At 41.2% G+C, this 17,690-nt stretch overlaps 1 protein-coding gene across 1 annotated transcript in view; it reads right to left on the bottom strand.

Annotated features, from left to right (window-relative positions):
• DSCAM (DS cell adhesion molecule) overlaps window positions 1–17,376 on the bottom strand; it is a 690,454-nt gene extending 673,078 nt beyond the window's left edge. Inside the window, exons 1-2 of the mRNA XM_059889928.1 lie at window positions 17,364–17,376; window positions 16,092–16,457 (exon numbers count right to left, since the gene is read on the bottom strand). Of these exons, the coding sequence (XP_059745911.1) occupies window positions 16,092–16,457; window positions 17,364–17,376 (379 nt within the window). The remainder of the gene's footprint in view (window positions 1–16,091; window positions 16,458–17,363) is intronic.
• Window positions 17,377–17,690: the final 314 nt, after the last annotated feature.

Consider the following 17,690-nt stretch of genomic DNA (forward strand, 5'->3'; position numbering starts at 1 on the left):
GTTGGACTGTGAAGAAGGTTGAGCGCCGAAGAATTGATGCTTTTGAACTGTGGTGTTGGAGAAGACTCTTGAGAGTGTCTTGGACTGCAAGATCCAACCAGTCCATTCTGAAGGAGATCAGCCCTGGGAGTTCTTTGGAAGGAATGATGCTAAAGCTGAAACTCCAGTACTTTGGCCACCTCATGCAAATAGTTGACTCATTGGAAAAGACTCTGATGCTGGGAGGGATTGGGGGCAAGAGGAGAAGGGGACGACAGAGGATGAGATGGCTGGATGGCATCACTGACTCAATGGACGTGAGTCTGAGTGAACTCCAGGAGTTGGTGATGGACAGGGAGGCCTGGCATGCTGCGATTCATGGGGTCGCAAAGAGTCGGACACGACTGAGACTGATCTGATCTGATCTGATTGTTTTTAAAAAAAAGTGACTTGGGTTTTCATTAGAGAGCTCTGTCATATTAATGGAAATATGTTTCTTTCTGGGGAGCCCACAATTTAAAAGGTCATGCTTATCTATTGGGACATACCTCTTATGGTAAAACAAAATTCTTCTGAGGACATCATAAACCTCCCAAGAGATTTGTGTAGATTTAGTCTTCAATCAACATCCAACTACCACTAACCATGGTCATCCTTAAATATCTGCACCAAATTGCTTCTTGGACCCCAGCCTCTGCATATACCACATTCCATGGATGCTCAAATGTCTTATACATTGATAATATGACATAGTACACTCAGCCCTCCCCATCTGAAGATCTGGAACCCAAGTATGTGGAGGGTTGACTGTATAACAGAAACTAGGCAAGAAACCCCAAACTGGCAAAAAGTAATTATTGCTTTAAACATGATTGATGTGTCCTTTACAAGGTGGTGTTACTCAAGTATTGTGCTTTTTGTCCTAGGTTGGGATCTTCCCAGGAGCAGAACCTGAGAAGAGGGAAACTCTGAACATAACTTATACCTCAGAGCCACTCCACCTCATGCCAGGAGCTGGGACTTTGTATTCTGACAGCTTGGGGCTGGTTCCCAGGGCCCAAGGGCACTGCATTACCAGGCACTTTCCACTGTCTGTGTTCAGGAATTCCAGGGCATATGCAATCCTTTGAAAACTGCAAATCCAAGTTCTCAGCCACAAGCCTGCAGACCTGGGGGATCTGACTCTCAACAGCATCCACTACAGTCATTTCAGTGTCCCTTGGTCACTCTACAAGCTGTGAAATCCTTCCCTAGGATGCAGTATCATAGCAGGGTCAGAGAGAGAGGATCTATAGTGGTATGACTTTGGGGTAAAATCAGGCACATACACTGAGCAAGGGACCACACAGCTAATATGCATTAATCCAACCCTCAATGTTAGACTTCATTCTTTAAAGTGGAAAAACCATTTAAATGCAAATAATTAGTAAATAAGGAAGAGCCCCATACCCTTCATTAATTTATGAATATTAATTTAACCACCTGGGGCCAACTACATAATTTGTGGGGCCTAGAGCCCACTCCAATGTTCTTGCCTGGAAAATCCCAGGGATGGGGGAGCCTGGTAGGCTGCCGTCTATGGGGTCACACAGAGTCAGACATGACTGAAGCGACTTAGCAGCAGCAGAGCAAGATGAAAATCCAAGGCCCTTATTTAGAAAAAAGGGAAAAGTTAAACATATTAATAAAATAAGGGCTTCCCAGGTGGCTTTGTGGTAAAGAACCGACCTGCCAATGCAGCAGATGTAGGTTCAATCCCTGGATTAGGAAGATTCCCTGGAGAAGGAAATGGCAACCCATTCCAGTATTCTTGCCTAGAAAATTCCATGGACAGAGGAGCCTGGCAGGCTATAGTCAATGGGTTCACAAGGAGATGGATATGACTTAGTGACTGAACAACATTAATAAAATATAAAATGCTTTCTTCTATGGTCTTGCTCTCACCTTTTTTTTTTTCAACTTACTTTGCACTCACTGTGATGCAGGGCTCACTGATGGTCAAGTGAAGATCCTTACAGGCTCCTAGAGCCCACTCCATGACTCAGCACACACAGCCCACCAGCTGCAGAGCCAGCTTCCTGCCAGTTGCTGGGTTGAGGTACCATGTCACAGCCAGGGATAAGAAAGGTAATCTCCCCTTCCCATACACATGGTGCCCCAACCCAGAGTGGAAAAGTGATGCCTAAGGGACTGCAATCTCAGTGTCTGGACACTCTTGGTTTCTGGATGGGAGGTGGACAAGAGGCTCACCCTCAGTGAGTTACTTGCTAATGCACTGTGGTGCTGCCAGCTGGGGCAGAGACAGGCTCCATCACACTGCAGAGTGTATGCACTCACTCCACCCACACTTGCCCAGGCCTCCACCAGGAGGCAGAATTCCAGTGTTTGCTGGACAGGGCAATGAGAAAGAGGCTGGGAAGGGCTCAGGGTACCAGGGATCACAGGGGCAGCAGTGGTCATTGGGTGTGGCTAGGGAAGGTGGAGGCAAAATGGGGATTGGGGCACCAAGAACTTCAGGAGAGGTGGCTGAGAACCCATCCCAGTGGGTGGCGAGGAGTGGGACCCTACAAGAGCTGAAACACAGCTCAAACTCCCTACAAGCCTCAGGAGCATGTCCCATGGCCCAAAAACATTTCCCCAGAAAAGACAAATGGAAAGAGAAAAACATTTATATTTCAAGACAGCAACAGCAGAGCTTTAAGCTTGAGGACAAGGCCCTCATCACTGGGCCCTGTGTGGCTGGCCCCATCCCATGAAGTCAGACCCGATCCCAATATGTCTATGAAGGAATCAGGGTGGGGGAAGATGGGATAGAGGGGATTAAGGAGAAAGTTTGGAGAACTGGACATTGCCAAGGAAGGCAGGTCCTTTCCTGAAGGATGGATTCTGACTGTTCCTAACCCCCTTGATCCCTAGGTCTGAAGAGGCAAAACATAAACAAATGCCCCTGTGTTGGATTTCTTGGGAACACCAGAGGACTTTGGGCAGTTAGAAGGGCTTGTGCCTGATGTCTTTCCTGTTGGGGAAATGGTTATCAGAGGTACAATGTAACCTTAAGGCAATGCATCACTTTCATTGAAATTGTTATTTTTTATTTTCTATTTTGTAGCTGATTACCTAAATTGGGAGATGCCTCAAATTATCAGTTACATATAGAACACACCCTCATGTCAAGCAGTGCTCAGCGACTAAGGAAATCCCCACACTGTATAGAATAATTAGCTGAAGAAAAGAAGGAAATTCACTTGACAGAACAACTAGAAGAAAACAGTCAGACTGTGCATGGGTCTGACAATGACTAACGGTGACAGGAGTCTAGGGAATCGGGGAAGCTGAGCCTTGGGGTGGCCCTGAAGGACCAGAGGGACTTAGGAGGCAGAGAGGAAACAGGGAGCAAAGAAAAGGTGAGAATGAGCACAAAATATTCTGGAGACTGTGAGATAACAGCCCAGCGCTGTTTAGCTAAACTGCACTCCCAACCACAACCCCTGAGAAGAGCCAACAACAGATTCACAGAGGCTTCTATTTCCTTCATCTGAAGATGGAAAAAACATCTACTCCACATGGTTGTGCAGCTTAGAGGACTCGGCACAATGTCTAGCACACAATCTATTTATTGAGTCTTTCTGACTGCTGGTGGGAGGAGCCTGTTTGAGCTACCTGGAGTTGAAATAGAAAACATTTTCTGAAGACATTAAGAGTTCTGGTACTTGCAAGTGGGCCTTAGGAAAAGTACCACAACCTGAATCTCTTTGATGCAGACTTCATCTTTCTTTTTTCCCACAAATAGTCTTCCTCTCCTTTTCTGGGTCACATGAATGATGAAAAGTTATCTACCCCACATTCTCAAAATCTCTCAAGTTTTCAGTTTCAATTTCAGAGGACACAGGAACTAATAGACTAACTTGGTGAACTGCCCTCTCTTAGTACAATCATCTGTTACCAGGGATCCTGGACCATTTTCTATAATGAGGATGCAAGAGACAATTAAGGGGGTTATTGTGGGCTGGGCAGAGAGGTATAGAGATGCCCACCATATAAGCAGTTATTACTAGCTACTGTTATGTGAACATCAAGACAACTCTAATATGTCAGAAATGTGCTATCACTGTCCTTTTATTAAAACAACTTTGTATGAAATAACTGACATTCAGCAAGCTGCACAGGGGCTTCCCTGGTGGCTCAGTGGTAAAGAATCTGCCTATAATGTAGGAGACTCAGGTTCAACCCCTAGGTTGGGAAGATCCCCAGGAGGAGGACATGGCATCCCACTGCAGTACTCTTGTCTGGAGAATCCCACAGACTGAGGAGCCTGGTGGGCTACAATCCATAGGATGGCAAACAGTCAGACACAACTGAAGCAACTGAGCACACACACAGGCTGCACGTTTGTTGATGTTTTACCATATGTACGTACCTACAAAGTCACCACCGTAACCAAGACAAAAGCAAATCCATCATCCAAAAGTTGACTTATTCTCCTATGTAATCCCCCCTTCCCATCCTCTTTACAGGCAGACATTATTAAAGATTAGTCTGCATGTTTTAAGAATTTTATGTAAACGGAATCATATAGGACATATTTTCTCACCTGGCTTCTTCTATTCAGTATAACTATTTTGAGATTCCTCCTTGCTACTGTCTTATGAATAATTCATTCTTTTGCATACCCTTGTGTGGACAAATAACAATTTGGTTGTTTATTTATCAAATAAGGCTGCTGTGAATATTCTTTCAAAACTCTTTGTGTGAAGATATGCTTTGGGTAAATACCTAAGTATCAAATGGATGGGATATATACAACAGCTTTGAAGAAACTATCAAATTGCTATTCCAAAGAGACTGTATTATTCACACTCCGACCATGAGTTTCTGATAGAGCTAGGTGCTGTGTATTCTCACTAACACTTGGTCTGGTCATTGTTTTTAATTTTAAATATACAGTTCAGTTCAGTCACTCAGTTGTATCTGACTCTGCAACCCCATGAATCGCAGCACACCAGGCCTCCCTGTCCATCACCAACTCCTGGAGTTCACTCAGACTCACGTCCATCGAGCCAGTGATGCCATCCAGCCATCTCATCCTCTGTCGTCCCCTTCTCCTCCTGACCCCAATCCCTCCCAGCATTGGAGTCTTTTCCAATGAGTCAACACTTCGCATGAGGTGGCCAAAGTACTGGAGTTTCAGCTTCAGCATCATTCCTTCCAAAGAAATCCCAGGGCTGATCTCCTTCAGAATGGACTGGTTGGATCTCCTTGCAGTCCAAGGGATTCTCAAGAGTCTTCTCCAACACCACAGTTCAAAAGTATCAATTCTTCGGCACTCAGCCTTCTTCACAGTCCAAACTCTCACATCCATACATGACCACAGGAAAAACCATAGCCTTGACTAGACGGAACCTTTGTTGGCAAAGTAATGTCTCTGCTTTTGAATATGCTATCTAGGTTAGTCATAACTTTCCTTCCAAGGAGTAAGCATCTTTAAATTTCATGGCTGCAGTCACCATCTGCAGTGATTTTGGAGCCCCCAAAAATAAAGTCTGACACTGCTTCCCCTGTTTTCCCATCTATTTCCCATGAAGTGATGGGACCAGATGCCATGATCTTCGTTTTCTGAATGCTGAGCTTTAAGCCAACTTTTTCACTCTCCACTTTCACTTTCATCAAGAGGCTTTTGAGTTCCTCTTCACTTTCTGCCATAAGGGTAGTGTCATCTGCATATCTGAGGTGATTGATATTTCTCCCAGAAATCTTGATTCCAGCTTGTGTTTCTTCCAGTCCAGCGTTTCTCATGATGTACTCTGCATAGAAGTTAAATAAGCAGGGTGACAATATACAGCCTTGACAATCTCCTTTTCCTATTTGGAACCAATCTGTTGTTCCATGTCCTGTTCTAACTGTTGCTTCCTGACCTGCATACAGATTTCTCAAGAGGCAGGTCAGGTGGTCTGGTATTCCCATCTCTTGCAGAATTTTCCACATTTTACTGTGATCCACACAGTCAAAGGCTTTGGGATAGTCAATAAAGCAGAAATAGATGTTTTTCTGGAACTCTCTTGCTTCTTCCATGATCCAGAGGATGTTGGCAATTTGATCTCTGGTTCCTCTGCCTTTTCTAAAACCAGCTTGAACATCAGGAAGTTCACGGTTCACATATTGCTGAAGCCTGGCTTGGAGAATTTTGAGTATGACTTTACTAGCATGTGAGATGAGTGCAATTGTGCAGTAGTTTGAGCATTCTTTGGCTTTGCCTTTCTTTGGGATTGGAATGAAAACTGAACTTTTCCAGTCCTGTGGCCACTGCTGAGTTTCCCAAATTTGATGGCATAGTTAGTGCAGCACTTTCACAGCATCATCTTTCAGGATTTGAAATAGCTCAACTGGAATTCCATCACCTCCACTAGCTTTGTTCGTAGTGATGCTTTCTAAGGCCCACTTGACTTCACATTCCAGGATGTCTGGCTCTAGGTCAGTGATCACACCATCGTGATTATCTGGGTCGTGAAGATCTTTTTTGTACAGTTCTTCTGTGTATCCTTGCCACCTCTTCTTAATATCTTCTGCTTCTGTTAGGTCCATACCATTTATGTCGTTTATCGAGCCCATCTTTGCATGAAATGTTCCCTTGGTATCTCTCATTTTCTTGAAGAGATCTCTAGTCTTTCCCACTCTGTTGTTTTCCTCTATTTCTTTGCATTGACCGTTGAAGAAGGCTTTCTTATCTCTTCTTGCTATTCTTCGGAACTCTGCATTCAGATGCTTATATCTTTCCTTTTCTCCTTTGCTTTTCACTTCTCTTCTTTTCACAGTAAGGCCTCCCCAGACAGCCATTTTTCTTTTTTGCATTTCTTTTCCATGGGGATGGTCTTGATCCCTGTCTCCTGTACAATGTCACGAACCTCATTCCATAGTTCATCAGGCACTCTATCTATCATATCTAGGCCCTTAAATCTATTTGTCACTTCCACTGTATAATCATAAGGGATTTGATTTAGGTCATACCTGAATGGTCTAGTGGTTTTCCCTACTTTCTTCAATTTAAGTCTGAATTTGGTAATAAGGAGTTCATGATCTGAGCCACAGTCAGCTCCCGGTCTTGTTTTTGTTGACTGTATAGGGCTTCTCCATCTTTGGCTGCAAAGAATATAATCAATCTGATTTCAGTGTTGACCATCTGGTGATGTCCATGTGTAGAGTCTTCTCTTGTGTTGTTGGAAGAGGGTGTTTGCTATGACCAGTGCATTTTCTTGGCAAAACTCTATTAGTCTTTGCCCTGCTTCATTCTGTATTCCAAGGCCAAATTTGCCTGTCACTCCAGGTGTTTCTTGACTTCCTACTTTTGCATTCCAGTCCCCTATAACAAAAAGGACATCTTTTTTGGGTGTTAGTTCTAAAAGGTCTTTTAGGTCTTCATAGAACTGTTCAACTTCAGCTTCTTCAGCATTACTGGTTGGGGCATAGACTTGGATTACTGTGATATTGAATGGTTTGCCTTGGAAACGAACACAGATCATTCTGTCATTTTTGAGATTGCATCCAAGTACTGCATTTCGGACTCTTTTGTTGACCATGATGGCTACTCCATTTCTTCTGAGGGATTCCTGCCTGCAGTAGTAGATATAATGGTCATCTGAGTTAAATTCACCCATTCCAGTCCATTTTAGTTCGCTGATTCCTAGAATGTCAATGTTCACTCTTGCCATCTCTTGTTTGACCACTTCCAATTTGCCTTGATTCATGGACCTGACATTCCAGGTTCCTGTGCAATATTGCTCTTTACAGCATCGGACCTTGCTTCTATCACCAGTCACATCCACAACTGGGTATTGTTTTTGCTTCGGCTCCATCTCTTCATTCTTTCTGGAGTTATTTCTCCACTGATCTCCAGTAGCATATTGGGCACTTACCAACCTGGGGAGTTCCTCTTTCAGTATCCTATCATTTTGCCTTTTCATACTGTTCATGGGGTTCTCAAGGCAAGAATACTGAAATGGTTTGCCATTCCCTTCTCCAGTGGACCACATTCTGTCAGATCTCTCCACCATGACCCGCCCGTCTTGGGTTGCCCCACGGGCATGGCTTAGTTTCATTGAGTTAGACAAGGCTGTGGTCCTAGTGTGATTAGATTGACTAGTTTTCTGTGAGTATGGTTTCAGTGTGTCTGCCCTCTGATGCCCTATATGGGGGGTCCCCAACATCTGGAATATAGACCAGAGCCTCCTATCAGGTCGGCCGTGTCATTAGATTAGATATAAAGTGCAGAATAAATGTAATGTGCATGAGTCATCTCAACTACCTCTTCTAGGTCCTTTGAAATGTCAACAAAAATTTTAGAATCAACTCATTAATTTATATTTGTTATAAAGAAAGGCTACTGGGTTTTCACTTGGGTTGTATTGACTCTATAGATCATTTTGGAGAGAAAGGACATTTAACAATACCATATTCTCTACCTCAAGAAAGAAAAAACAGCTTTTGCTCTCCTTTCTCTTCTCTCAGAACTATTTTGTATTTAGTGTGTCTTTCACACTTTACATCATGCTTATTCCTAAGTATTGCTAGGTTTTAGATGGTATTATACAGAACATTTTTTTTTCTATTTGCAATCTGACTGTGTTTTGTGTGTTTGTGTGGGTGTTGGTCTTGTATAGCACCATACTGATGAACTAATTCACTTACTGTTTTCAGTAAGATGCTGCACTCAATATGCCAGCAAATTTGGAAAACTCAGCAGAGGCCACAGGACAGGAAAAGGTCAGTTTTCATTCCAATCCCAAAGAAAGGCAATGCCAAGGAATGTTCAAACTACCGCAAAATTGCACTCATCTCACATGTTTGATCAAAGTAATACTCAAAATTCTCCAAGCCAAGTGTCAACAGTAGTGAACTTTCAGATGTTCAAGCTGGATGTAGAAAAGGCATAGGAACCAGAGATCAAATTGCCAACATCTGTTTAATCATCAAAAAAGCAAGAGAGTTCCAGAAAAATATCTACTTCTGCTTCATTGACTATGCTAAAGCCCTTGACTGTGTGGATCACAATAAGCTGGAAAATTCTTAAAGAGATGGGAATACCAGACCACCTTACCTGCCTCCTGAGAAATCTGTAAGCAGGTCAAGAAGCAACAGTGAAAAGTGGACATGGAAAAATGGACTGTTTCTAAATTGGGAAAGGAGTACATCAAGGCTGTATATTGTCACCCTGATTATTTAACTTCTATGCAGAGTACATCATGTGAAATGCTGGGCTGGATAAAGTTCAAGCTGGAATCAAGATTGTCGTGAGAAATATCAATAACCTCAGATATGCAGATGACACCACCCTTATGGCAGAGAGCAAAAAGGAACTAGAGAGCCTCTTGATGAAAGTGAAAGAAGAGGGTGAAAAAGCTGGCTTAAAACTCAACATTCAGAAACAAAGATTATGGCATCTGGTCCCATCACTTCATGGGAAATAATGGAAACAGTGAGAGAATATTTTATTGGGCTCCAAAATCATTGCAAATGGTGACTGCAGTCATGAAATTAAAAGATTCTTGTTCCTTGGAAGAAAATCTATGACCAACCTAGATAGCATATTAAAAAGCAGAGACATTACTTTGTCAACAAAGGTCCATCTAGTCAAAGCTACGGTTTCTCTGTTAGTCATGTATGGATGTGAGAATTGGACCATAGAGAAGGCTGAGCGCCAAAGAATTGATGCTTTTGAACTCTGGTGTTGGAGAAGACTCTTGAGAGTCCCTTGGACTGCAAGGAGATCAAACCTGTCAGTCCTAAAGGAAATCAACCCTGAATATTCACTGGAAGGCCTGATGCTGAAGCTAAAGCTCCAATGCTTTGGCCATTAGATGCAAAGAACTGACTCATTAGAAAAGACCCTGACGCTTGAAAGATTGAAGACAAGAGAAGAAGGGGATGACAGGGGATGAGATGGTTGGGTGGCATCACCAACTTGATGGACATGAGCTTGAGCAAGCTCCAGGAGTTGGTGATGGACAGAGCAGCTTGGCGTGCTGCAGTCCACAGGGTCACAAAGAGTTGGGCACGACTGAGTGAACTGAACTGAACTGAGCCTTATTGGTAAAGGTCATCTAATTTTTTAAATTGATTGTTAGCATCTATAAATAAAAACAGATGAACTCTTTTCTTTACAACTGGGTTGCCTTTAACCTATTTTTCCTGCCTTTTTGCACTGGCTACAAACTTCAGTATAATAGAATTGGTGAAAGCGCACATCCTCATCCTTGAAGGAAAGCACGTTATCATTCACCACTAAGTATGACATTGGCTGTGGCACGAATTTTTTACCTTTTTAAAATCGAATTTCCTTCTACTGCTAGATTTCTGGGGGTTTTTATCATAAGAGGATGCTGTATTTTGTCAATGACTTTCTGTACCTACTGAAATGTTCACATAGCTTTATTTTTAATATGTCAGTATGGTGAATTGCCTTGGTTAATATTCAAATGTGGAAACAACCTAGCATTCTGGAGATGAGCCCTTTTTAAATGTGGTTGAATTCAATTTGCTGAAATTTTGTTTAGCATTTTTACACACATATTCATGACAAATATTTACCTTTGTTTCTCTTATAATATCTTTGCCTTGTTTTAGTGTCAGGGTAATGGTGATCTCAAAAAAATAATTTGGGAAGTATTCTTTCCTCTTCAAATTTCTGAAAGCATTTGCTTAGAATTTTCATTATTTCTTCCTCAAATATTTGGTGGAATAAAGAGTTAATCCATTTTCATTGCAGGGTATCTTTCTATATTGAATTCAAATAGGGATAGGACTCTTCAGTTTATTTCTTCTTGAATGAGTTTTGGCATTTTGTTTCTTTCAAATTGTTTCTCTTTTTATTGAAGTTGTTTGATTTATTGACACTCCCATATCTTAATATTTGCTTATTATCATTTAAATGTATAGAATGATAATTATTAGAGAATACTGATTCAGTTCAGTTCAGTAGCTCAGTCGTGTCCAACTCTTTGCAACCCCATGAATTGCAGCACGCCAGGCCTCCCTGTCCATCACCAACTCCCGGAGTTCATTCAAACTCATGTGCATTGAGTCGGTGATGCCATCCAGGCATCTCATCCTCTGTCGTCCCCTTCTCCTCCTGACCCAACCCCTCCCAGCATCAGGGTCTTTTCCAGTGAGTCAACTCTTTGCATGAAATGGCCAAAGTATTGGAGTTTCAGCTTGAGCATCAGTCCTTCCAATGAACACCCAGGACGGACCTCCTTTAGGATGGACTGGTTGGATCTCCTTGCAGTCCAAGGGACTCTCAAAAGTCTTCTCCAACACCACAGTTCAAAAGCATCAATTCTTCGGCACTCAGCCTTCTTCACAGTCCAACTCTCACATCCATACATGACCACTGGAAAAATTATAGCCTTGACTAGACAGATGTTTATATATATATATATATACACATATATATATATGTGTATATATATATATATAAGCAATTTCTCTCATTCCTGATAATTTGTCTTTGCTCTCATTTGCTCTTCAGTCTAGTCAGCTTATCAATGTACTGATTTTATTGAATGTTCTCAAAGAAACAACATTTTGCTTCATAGATTTCCTCCATTTTATAATACATTATTTTCCACTCTTCTTTATTATTTTCTTTTTGCTTATATTGGTTTTAATGTATTCATTTTTCTGAAGTTAAGATCATTTTTTTTTAGTGATTGCTATTTGAGATCAATTTTCATTTCTAATGTAAGTTTTTAAAACTTATTTCTCCCCCTAAACATTGCTTTAGTGGCATTCCTCACATCATTAGATACTGTACTTTCATTTTTATTCAGTTCAAAATACTTTTTCATTTACCATTTGTTTTTTCCTTTGACACCATTTAGAAGTGTGTTATTTTATTATCCAAATATTTGGAGACTTCCCAGAGATCCTAGTGTTAGTGATTCTAATTTACTTCCATTGTAGTCAAAGAACATACTTTATATGACTAATATTTTTAGAAATTCATCTGAAATTTGTTTCATTCATAATATGATTTTAGTAAATATCTGTGTGTTCTTAAAGAGAATGTGTGTTGTGCTATCCTTAGATGGAATGTTCTATATTTAAATGTCAATTTGGTCAAGCTGATTAGCAGTGTCATATAAGTATTCTTTATTCTTGCTCATTTTCTGTCTTATTCTGCCAGTTATTAACAGAGGGATATTAAAATCTCCAACTATAAATATTGACTTGCCTATTTCTTCTGGCAGCTCTAACAATTTTTACTTCATGTATTTTGAAGTTATCTCTTGGGTAAATAAAATTTATAATAGTCATACTCAATTAGCTGACCTTTTTTACATAATGGCCTTCTTTAGCCTTGGTAATATTCTTTGCTCTGAAATATGCTTTGATATTAACATAGTTACTCCAGCTTTCTTTTGATATTTTCTTTTAATTAGACTGATATGTTTCATGATTTGATTTTTGTCTGTGTGCTATCGTTGTTTCAGATAAAAGGGTAAATTTGGTCTCTGCTACTCCATTTCAGCTATAAGCAGAAGCCCCAGTCAAATGTTATTAACCACAGTCTACTAAGGAGAAAATAGTCACTAGAAATTTTTTGACTTGCCCAAGGTCATATAGCTGATTACTATTTGCTAAGTAGAAATACAGCATGGGCAGAGAAGCAGTGCTTCACATACCCCATCTGCATTTCATCCCTAGGACAAAAGGGACAAGAAAGTATTCTATGTGAAGGAGAACTAGGAGAGCTGATTAAGAAGACATGATGGATGAAACTTCCCTGTTTTGTTGACAGTCAAACCTAAGTCAAAGTCACTGAAAACTGTTAAGAATAAGAATTCCTTAGACATATAAAGGAGAGATTATGAGACCATTTACCTAATAGATTATTCAAAAAAAATCCCAGTGTCAATCTAGAGGGACACTCAGACATTTAGGATGACCTGATACACAGGAAATCAGTCCTGAATATTCATTGGAAGGACTGATGCTGAAGCTGAAACTCCAATACTTTGGCCACCTGATGTGAAGAACTGACTCATTAAAAGAGACCCTGATGCTGGGAAAGATTGAAGGCAGGAGGAGAAGGGGACGACAGAGGATGAGATGGTTGGATGGCATCGCTGACTCGATGGACATGAGTTTGAGCAAGTTCATGAGTTGGTAATGGACAGGGAAGCCTGGTGTGCTGCAGTCCACAGGGTCCCAAAGAGTCGGACATGACTGAGCATCTGAACTAAACTGAACTGATCCGCAGGCAGGTCCCCCTGAGTCAGAGCTCAACCTGCTCAGATCTGCTACACAGTCATCTCTGTGGAACATACACATCCCTCCCCTGCCCTTCTGAACAGCATCTACATAAAAATGGTGACACCAGACTGTCCAACACCCAGTCAACAATCTAAAAGACTATTATAACCATTGCACATCCATGCTCAGTCATTCACTCATGTCCACCTCTTTGCAACCCCATGGACTATAGCCTGCCAGACTCTTCTGTCCTTGGGATTTCCCAGGCAAGAACATTTTAGTGGGTTTCCACTTCCTCCTCCAGGGGATACTGCTGACTCAGGGATCAAACCCATGTCTCCTGCATCTCCTGAATTAGCAGGTGTATCCTTTACCACTGTATCACCTTCTGTACCATAAATTGTTCATAATAAGAAGCGAGAAAGGAAATCTCATTTGGACAACAAAACACCCATCTTGTAAGTTCAAACTGACCCAGACATCATGTGCTTCCGTGGCTTTAGATGTCAAGAATACCAGCACACAAACAGCCATCATGTAACTCCCTGGAAGTGGGAACATAGCTTAGATGCCGGATAAGATGATGGCATTTCCATCCCTGTAAACCTACGTGGTAGTGCAAAAACAATCAGTTCTATGACAAATTTAGAAAATAGCAGTTAAAACAGAAGTAAGCATTTAATTCTTTTATCTGACAGGAAACCCAAGACAGAAATAGATTAGCACAGACAAGTATAGTTGTTTGGTTTGAAGTTCCAGATTTTACTCTAAGTGGTACTCTGTAGTTTATAAATATGTTTTTAGGACACATCATTAAACTTGTTAGCCTGCCAGGTAAAAGGCATTCACTGTGTCTCCCTGTTTGTCAGGTTTAGAAGTTTCTACACAAATTTCATTTGCTTCATTTTAATTATTTGGGATATCAACTTTTCATATCTTTGATTAAAGCCAATTTTTTCTTCCCTTCTTAAGTGCATTTTTGTGCACATCTTGGAATTCACGAGCGTGTCATGGAGATCAAAATATAGCTGGGAAATGAGTAGCTAGCAGGATGAGTCACAGTCTAATGTCTGATTGCTCACATCAAAGAGATCATATGCAGAAATTCAGAAACATTTCATATTTTGCTCATGTTATGATGTCTTCAAATCTCACCTTCACACTTGCTGCAGAAATTATTACAAAGTTCTCCCAGCTACCTGGTGTATAAGACAATCATCAAAGTCACATTCTCGTCTATTTGTCATTATGCTCTGCCAGTCTGCCATAGTATTTGAAAGGCTAGTCTTAAAAAAAAAAAAAAAAAAAACACTGCTTGCTAACTGGAGTCTAGCTGTGTGTATGTTTTTTCAGGCTTGATTATACCTATAGAATGACACAATATGTCTTGTCTGTACAACTTCTGATGTCTGTGAATGTCAGGCTGTATTCTTGGTTTGACTGGTAGCTATGGCAATTAAAAAAAAATACAGTATGATGTTGAAAGGAACATTATCAATTCAGGGTTTATTTACTGACAACATTCCAGCAACATGTGATGCAGTCAAAATTGTTAAAAGACCCTTTTGTATTTCACACGGAATATAAGAATATTAGACTAATGCTGTTTCACTGACAATAAACATTGATGCTAGGCTTTATTCCAGTTCAGTTCCTTGTCCTCTGCTCTCCCTTTGTCTTCCTTTCCTCCACCTCCACCCTCTTCCTCTGAGACGGTGCAGGGGAAGGAACAGAAAAGGGAACCGGAAACAATGACTTGGAGACACTCAAGTGTCAGTTACTGTACTGTTTGGTCAAAATACAAGGCTGGGTAATCATTTAGACTTTTGCAACTCAGTATCACTAATGTGAGTTTTAGTTCCAGCAATATAGGCACTCCAAAATCTGAAAAAGATGCTCTGACATCTCAAAGCAGCCATCAGTATCACATTGAACTGATGAAAATGTTTTCATCGATTCTTGGATGGTATTTTTTCTCTCCTCAGTTTTTTACACATACTCAGCAAATTCCATAGTGCATGGAACACAGGCCAACTTTTGTTATAAACTCTGACTCAATATTTATTTGCCCATTGTCTGACTCCTTCATTAGGATTATGTCCACACAGACACACGCCAGGCCTTTTTTTCCCGCATCTACTCCCTGTACCTGGAACAGAGCCTGATTCACTACAGGAGCTCAAGGACTATTTGTTGAGTGGCTACATTAAAATTGACCCAAGAGCGGCACAGCAAACTTAATGCCACAGAAGTTCCCACTTCCTGTGTGTTTGGTGATCTATAGAAACAGAGTTGTCAGGGTTTACAAATGCATTGAACACTTTTGCATGCTAAGTTGCTTCAGTTGTGTCCAACTCTTTGTGACTCTATGGACTCTAGCCCACTGGGCTCCTCTGTCCATGGAATTCTCCAGGCAAGAATACTAGAGTTGCCATGTTCTTCTCCAGGGGATCTTCCCAACCCAGGGATCGAAACCACATCTTCTGCATTTTCCTACATTGGCAGGTGGGTTCTTTACCTGAGAATCCCAAACACTTTTGACATACTCATTATTCAAACAGCAAAATGTTGAATGATAAGAAAACTATCTCATAAAAACAAGAAGCTAAAGGTGATATTTACAGTATTTGTGTGTTTGTTTTGTTGGGAGAAAGAACCATTAATTTTTCTAGCAATTAATTAAAACTAAAACCATTAATTCCAGCGTTTTCATTTAAGGCACTCTGACATCTCAAAGCATCCATCAAAATAATGAACTAATGACAGGATTTTCACCGGTTCCCAGCTGATGGCATCTTAGTACTTATCATTGCCCACCCAGACCCCCAGCAGCACAGAAGGGATAAAGTTGGAGGAGCTGTACTCACCAGCCTTGATGTGGACATCCTGACTTCTAATTTTCCCTGAAGGATTTTCAGCTGTGCAATAGTAAGTATTATCATGGATTAAGGTACTAAAGCTTGAAGGAGGGAAGGGGAAAATCTGGAGAGTGCCGTTGGGGTGGACGTGGCGGATTCCGGGGACATCGTAGATCTCCTCGCCCGTCGCCAGGTACCATCTGAGAGACACAGGAGGGATCCCTGCTGCGGGGCAGGGCACCAGGGTCCCCGTGGTGCTCGCAAACACTACCTCTTGCAGAGATGCATTGACAAAGTAGAGGCTGGAGTGAAGGTCCTCACTGAAAACTGCAAGGAGACAACACACGAGTGTGTCAGAAAAGTGCGCCTTCTGCACTCATCTTTCAACATAGAATATCAACACATCACCATGTCAACCTAGCTCAAGAGGTTATTTGGAGAAACAGTCACAAGGCTCGACTAAAACTTAATCATTCAAAATTGCTCAACCTACCACGGACAGAGAGGCAGCAGCTTCATTTCACAATTTGTTCACAAATTAAGTTATGGATGTGCTCAGTGGTGTCCGACTCTGCAACCCCATGGACTATAGCCCACCAATTTCCTCTGGCCATGGAATTTTTCAGGCAAGAATACTGGATTGGGTTGCCATTTCAGACTCCAGGGGGTCCTCCAGACCCAGGGATCCAACCCGTGTCTCCTGCATCTCCTGCATTGGCAGGTGGGTTCTTTACCACTTTTCCACCTGGGAAGCCCAACACAAATTAAGTCAACCTGGAACTTAAACTTTGAACAGGTGACCTTTCAGCCCCGTGTCTAGAGCCCTATTGTGTCTCCATGGTACTGACCACTATCGGAATTTATTTTGGGTTTTGTATTCACTTATTGTTTGTTGACCTGTCTAGAACGTAAAGCTCATGAAACAAAGCCATAATTTGCTCACACTATTGCCTAGGGCACAGAGCAAAACAAGCCATGAGGGGTTAATAAGGAGAGGCTACGTGAGTGAATCACTAGATCCGGTTGCTAGAATCAAATTGCTCTGGTTGAAAGTGTACATTGAGAACTAATTTTGAATGAAATTAGTCCCAAATTTTTAAAATTAAAATTGAAGATCTGGATGTAAAGCATTTTGGAAAGGCCAGTTGGTTTTCTGAAAATCCAATCCAATCAACAATGTGATTTTCCATTGTTATTGAAAATATGTTGCAATAATAAAGAGAACTTTGATAAAAGTGTCATTCAATTCCACCAGCCTATGGCAAATTCTGTTTCACTTACTCTTCTGCTCCATCAACCTACAGCCTACAGGGTTAAACTATGTCATAATATGAACATATGAAACAGGCAGTTGTTACAGACTCTGCTTCATACTCTTAACATTATTTCATACACATAATGTCATGTTTCAGACTTCACAAGTACAGATGACCCTGAACAACACTGATTTGAACTGGGTGGGTCTCTTATACACAGGCAGTTTTCAACAGGAAATATTACAGTGTTATACCATCCTTGGTCGGTTGGATCTTTGGATACAGAGGAACTGTGGACAGAGAGAGCAGACTGTAAGTTATAGGTGTATGCACATTTTATATAAGATGATTT

The sequence above is a fragment of the Bos taurus genome, chromosome 1, assembly GCF_002263795.3.
Source record: "Bos taurus isolate L1 Dominette 01449 registration number 42190680 breed Hereford chromosome 1, ARS-UCD2.0, whole genome shotgun sequence".
In the NCBI taxonomy this organism is placed as follows: domain Eukaryota; kingdom Metazoa; phylum Chordata; class Mammalia; order Artiodactyla; family Bovidae; genus Bos; species Bos taurus.